The sequence below is a fragment of the Haliotis rubra genome, unplaced genomic scaffold (genome assembly GCF_003918875.1).
Source record: "Haliotis rubra isolate DU_JTF1 unplaced genomic scaffold, ASM391887v1 Scf36, whole genome shotgun sequence".
In the NCBI taxonomy this organism is placed as follows: Eukaryota; Metazoa; Mollusca; class Gastropoda; order Lepetellida; family Haliotidae; genus Haliotis; species Haliotis rubra.
This window is the reverse complement of record NW_025767035.1, coordinates 3,033,657-3,039,801: the sequence shown is the minus strand read 5'-3', so window position 1 is coordinate 3,039,801 and position 6,145 is coordinate 3,033,657. Positions and strand designations below refer to the sequence as shown.

The following is a 6,145-nucleotide window of genomic DNA, read 5'->3' as shown; positions in this document are numbered from 1 at the left end:
TTTGTCGCTTGATCTGAGCAGAGACTGTCTTTGTTTGCTGCTTCCCACATGTTAAGGTTGGAGACTTTATCGAACCACTTGATGCGGAGAATCTGTCGGAGACACTGTTGATGAAAGTCTGTATTTCGATGGAGCTGATCTTGGGTACTCTCCACGTTTCCGATCCATAAAGCAGGACAGAACGAACATTAGAACTGAGGATCCGCAACTTGGTTTTCAGGGATAGGACAGTGCTTTCCAGATCATCTTAATGTGGTGAAAGCATATTGGGCTTTTCTGATCCTAGCCTTGATGTCCTCGTCTGTGCCACCAGTTGTGCTGATTTTGCTGCCCAGATAGGTGAATTCGGTGATGTCTTCAATCATTTGTCCGTTGATCTGTAATGGATCTTGTTGTTTGTTTTGGGTCCTCAGAACTTTCGTCTTATGTCCAACACTCCCACCTCCACTGATATTTTAACTTGATGTCTTATGTGATATTTTAATGTAAATGTTTAACAATATATTTTAAATGTCTGATCTTAGCACTTATAGTGCTATTAACATATTGTACCATTTGTCATCAGTGTCTAATAGGTCCAAGATGGCCGGGCTAGACACATGAATAAATCATTTTTCTTCTTTCATTTCTTTTCTCTTCTTATCTCTGTTGATCTTGAGGCCGACTCGGCTTGAGACAGATCCCAGTGCATCCAGCTTGTCTTGCATGTCCTGGAGTCTGTGTGCCAAGAGCGCTAGATCGTCTGCAAAGTCTAGGTCCTCAAGTCTACTGGTGAGAGTCCATTGAATGCCTTTCCCAGTGTCAGCATAAGTTTCTCTTGTGACCCAGTCAAGCACCACCAAGAATAGTAGAGGTGATAGCAAGCAACCTTGTCTAACTCCTGTTGTTACTTGGAATTCTTCAGAGAATGTTCCAACATGAACAACTTTGCATGAAAAAAAAAAGTTCCTCATATGACAGAAGTTGACATCCATAAATGTTCACCTTTCTGACGCAACTTGACTTGTCCTCTTGACTCATTGAGGATCATATGCCTCAACAGTTGACTTGTGATGAGTGGTACTTTAGCAGTGTAAAGATCAGGATCTTTGACAGAATCAGTGGTCCTCAAGATGTGTCTCTGTTGTAAGCCAGTTTAGTTGAGCTCAGTCTTATTACATCAAGGCTGAGCTCAACTAAACTGGCTTACAACAGAGACACATCTTGAGGACCACTGATTCTGTCAAATCATAAAAGATCATTTGTCCAAAAAAGTTCAAATTCATCTTCTGCTTTTTGTTCTTCACCTGGGTTACTTAGACACACTGTAATGTACAATGATTTGAAAAATAATGCGATGTCTGCCTGGTTTGTTAACAGTTCCGAACAGCACTACCTTAATCTGCTACTGTCATGGCAACTGGTTTACAGTGAACACAGATAAAATAATTGCTCAAAGAATTAAACCATTTCTAAATACTAGAAACGTTATTGTAAATTTTCTGTTGGTTGATGAGATACATTTTCTTTGGGAACACATAAAAGCAAGAATTGATACATCAACAAAGATCGGTGTTACTTTTCTTCATACGGTTTATTGACATAGTCTTACATACACAGTAAACACATTCAAACAAGCACACGTTCTTCAGCAGTCTTCCCTTGTATTTCACATTGCATGTGAATGTCATGATCAGGTTTCAATTTACATGAAACTTCATATGAACCGGATAAAATTGAACAGAATAAAAACATTTGATTTAACAAAGAATTGGAAAATAGAAAATACATTCACAATACTGTCTAGTTTTCATATGAAGACTTGCTCAAGCCTTCTGACAAACCACATGCCTCAGGCATTAGTGAATTAATTATCTGATCTTAATCCAAATCTTCCTAACTGTAAGATAAGGGGCATTTTTGTACTTAAAAGCATTAGACAATCTGATCAAGACCTTTTACTATAGTAAGGTACAAAGGAGATGTCGAAAATGTATTGAGTAAGAGTAATCCCATTTTGTGTGCTGGCAGTTAGGTGCCTGACTCTGAGAGAGGGTTCGAATCCCGAATGGGACTCAACCTAATAAAAATTCTAGAATCTGAACTTTACTGAGAAAGTGTCATCCCATATATATAACATATATGTTACAAGAAGACAAAGAGTCATCAAACCTAGTGATTTTCTTTCCCAACAGACCCATGGCAACAACACAGTGATGTGAGGTAGAGAGTTTGGTCGACAGTCTGGTGGGATAATTCATTCGTTTATTATGGCCTTTATGGCATCTGATGGGTCAGTCATCTTCACACTTGTTTTGATGTCTGTGACAATCATTCACTGGTTTGGTTGTACGAGGGCTGATGAAATCTTTAACATGCAAGTCGGACATGAAGTTGAAGATATGACAATGCAATGATTATAATGAAGATTTCAGATGATCCAAATATTTCTGTAGACTAGCTACAGCTGTTTTGATTTTGTCTTTATCTGGGTCTTCAGGTTCCTTCTTCAAGTAGCGCCTGAATTGTTTAATGCTGGTTTTAAGCAACTCAGTCTTGTCAAGCTCAACGTCTGTCCGGAAGAGCCTCTCGCAAACCAGTGCAAAGTTCTTGTGCCAGTAGCTGGGCACGGACTTGTGCTGGCGATGAGCTTCTCGGTACAACTGGCAACGAAACAATAGTGATACCATGTCATGTTTCATATGTGATCAATAGTATGTAATATTCAAGCATACCAATATATTTCTGCATCAGGCTACCTTTGTTTCTTGTTTTACACACAAGCCTACCATAATTTGGGAAAAAAGTATAAGAAAATAGCTGTGTTTCATTAATAGTAAGGTTAAAGGTCTTTTGTCAGAAATTTACATGAATTTAGGACTCACTAAATTTTGTTTTGTGGATCAGAACATACCTCATATCACAAGAACAAGCTCTGCTTAAAAACAGCTGACACGACATTCTCATAACACTGGAAGACAATGCTTCCAGCAAGGTACTTCTTTCTCAGTCATTGTGTGCAGGAAGGTTGAGATGCATAATATGTGCATTCCGTTCCAAAGTCAGTTGTCCATCTGCAGCTAATCTAGCTCTAACTCTCCTTATCAAGTAAGATGATTATTATTGTTTTCTCTCCTGTTTATAGTCGTACAGTCCAAGAATATCTATAAGATATCAAATTGTACCCGATGGTTCTAGATGTTACTTTTCTACCAATCCGGATGTTGGTTTCTATTTATTTGACTCACAACGGACTCTACCCACCTGGAATGAGTACAACAACATGGCTGTCCTTTCTGGGCCATCTTTGTAACTATCTGACTTATCAAGCAGAAAGAATGCACTGGCTGTCCTGAAAGAAACAGTGAAAGGTATTACAAACAAGAAAACTATCATCCCCTTCACACTCTTCTCCCCTCTCCCCCTACTTCTCTCCCCACCCAAATCCTTTCCCTACTACTCCCCCCTCCAATAAAAGTATTGGCGGGAAAATACTGTTGTCTCTTGCAGCTGGTACCTGGAGTAAAAAATCAGCATCTTAGTTATATCTTATTATAGCTAATGCTTAATTCCACTTGTCTCTATCAAGTCTATATACTGGTCGCAGGGGTGTTAATAACCCATTGCCTGACGTCAGAGTCCAGTGTTTTTTTCTGTCAGGCAAGCAAATTTGTATATCACACTGTACCGGTGTACAGTTGACTTTCAAATGTTAATTATGTCGTTTAGTTTAAAAAATCAACAAGAAAACGGCTGGTATAGTGGAAAAATGATCAGGGCAAGTGATTTTACATGTGCCACTGTTCCGGAGTACACTAGCAATTTTAAAGTTATTTCCCTCCCTGGGTAAAGCAGCCAGGCTTTGTAAGGCATCTCTAATATATTAAGACTAATTTGTTAACTATTAATGTAGCTATGTGTCATATATTTTGGCTGCCTTGGCTCCTTGTATTTTGTGTTGTGGTAATGTTCCATTTTTTGACATCTAACAACAGTCATGCCTGAGCATCGTAATGCTACTTTGCTTCCACAATCCCTCCAGACAAACTGAGCTGCATGAGCAGCCTACTCACATGGCGGCCCATATTTCCCCTGTTGCAACATGCTCCCACGACGTCTCAGGAAAGCTGCAACACAAACATGAACATCTCGTTACAACATCGCTGATGATTTTGTTTCATTTCAGAGCATGATCTAAATAAGGACAAAATTTGAAATACTGCAATAAATACAAGTTGAACCAAATTTCAAATGAACCAGATGTCATTCTGATTTGAAGCACAATGGCCACAAAATGGAGTTTTCAGATATGAACCTCTTGAAAAATTTGAAGTGTCCTTATTGGTGAAGCAAGAATGTGAAGTTCAACACGGCTCACATTTCAGTCAGGTGAGCCAAAAGTCTGAATACTTTCTCTTTCCCTGCTATTGCAGTTTCTAGTCACATATGTTTTTTAATCAACATCAGGACTGCCAACATCTTGCCTTTGTTTAACGTCTGTGTCACCTACCCTTTGTGAGGGTGCTTCCAGTCAACACCTATATTTTTTGTATTGTTTATCCATGTTGAAAGATCAAGGGTGGTTCCTTTCTGTATGAACTGTGAACAGACGCCATATGGCCAGAGTTCATACCCGCTCTGCCATGACGGTTCATGGTCCTGTACACCGATACAGCCAAACACCGGCCGTCTGAAGGAGAGAGAAGACTGACTGACTGACTGAGTTTGGTTTTACGCCACTTTTAGCAATATTCCGGCAACATCACGGCGGGGGAACACCTGAAATGGGCTTCACACATTGTACCCATGTGGGGATTCAAACCCGGGTCTTCGCCGTGACGAGCCAACCACTAGGCTACCCCACCGCCCCCAGGAGAGAGGAGAATATACATGTCTGTAATACATACATTAGTGATAACAGTGGAAACATCCTCAATAATCTCCAGGGTATAAGTTACGATAAATCTCCACTATACCCTGGATGCATCCATGGCTCAGCCCGATAATTTTATAACCTCCCTTTGCTGGCTCCGCATTCTCACAGTAGCCAATCAGGTAAGCCGCCATTACAACTGAGCTTGCCATTGTCAACAAAGATAGCGATCACAGACGCAAAGGTTTGTTAGCAGTGCGACTCAGATTATTGGGGAAATGATACAGACAAATTGACAGTTTTGAAACCTTAAAAATATATATGCAAGAAGTCCCTCTACCTCTTTCAGAGTACCTCTGCAGCAATTTTGTTGCAAAGTTTAATCAGTTAGATAAAAGCAGCGAAAGTGAGTTGTGATTGGTACGCTCAACATCCCAGCGTAGACACCTGATTGGATAAAAAGCCAGCCAAGGGAGGTAATAATATCATCGTGCCGAGCCATGGATGCATCCAGAGTATAGTGGAGATTTATCAGAACGTATACCCTGGAGATTATCGAGGATGCAGTAGAAAGTGATGAGTAGGTAAGGGATTAAATGTTGTTTTACACCTGTTTTAAGCTAGCCATTATTTTCTTATCTATTACAGGCTCCATCTGCCAAAGTCTTGCTCATTAAAGATTGGACAGGACGTACAGAAATCCTCTGTGCTCCATGTTTGGCTTGAAAGCCAATGGTACTTGTTGTTTCCTTCCCCTGGCGGCGGCATTATGGGGATAAACAATGGATGGTCGACTCAGACAGTATACTGTGTCAGCTATACATGTTAAACTGTGGCATGGCATCTCACATGGCTAACCCCCAAAAGGTGCCTAATTCCAAACTATACTCCTCACAAAAAGTTAAGCAACACGTATGACCACCATGAGCACAAATGCAAGCTTCTACACGTCTTTGCATTGACCAAATGAGCCTTTAAAGTTACCGTTGTGGAATGTTCTGCCATTCTCTCTGTAATGCCTGCTCAAGTTCATCCAGAGACTGGGGGGTGAACATGGAGACCGTAAACACGACTTCCAATAATGTCCCAAGCATGTTCAATGGGATTAAGATCAATTGACCTTGCAGGCTAGTCCATATGTGTGATGTTGATCTAAACAACATCGTTAACAACTCGGGCATTATGTTCCATGGACGGGCATTATCATCCATAAATATGAAGTTAGGACCCGCTTGTTGTTCCAGAGGAATGACTACAGGTAGGTTTACATTGATCAGGGTGCGTGTGTGAAGT

The 6,145-nt window shown here is 40.4% G+C and overlaps 1 protein-coding gene across 2 annotated transcripts in view; it reads right to left on the bottom strand.

The window, feature by feature from the left end:
- Positions 1–1,554: 1,554 nt before the first annotated feature.
- Positions 1,555–6,145, bottom strand: part of LOC124285384 (transmembrane protein 260-like) — a 41,396-nt gene continuing 36,805 nt past the window's right edge. For both annotated transcript variants that reach the window (XM_046721611.1, XM_046721610.1), the window contains exons 17-20: positions 4,490–4,669; positions 4,053–4,106; positions 3,244–3,331; positions 1,555–2,642 (exon numbers count right to left, since the gene is read on the bottom strand). In XM_046721611.1, coding sequence (XP_046577567.1) covers positions 2,397–2,642; positions 3,244–3,331; positions 4,053–4,106; positions 4,490–4,669 — 568 coding nt within the window. In that variant the 3' untranslated portion in view covers positions 1,555–2,396. The remainder of the gene's footprint in view (positions 2,643–3,243; positions 3,332–4,052; positions 4,107–4,489; positions 4,670–6,145) is intronic.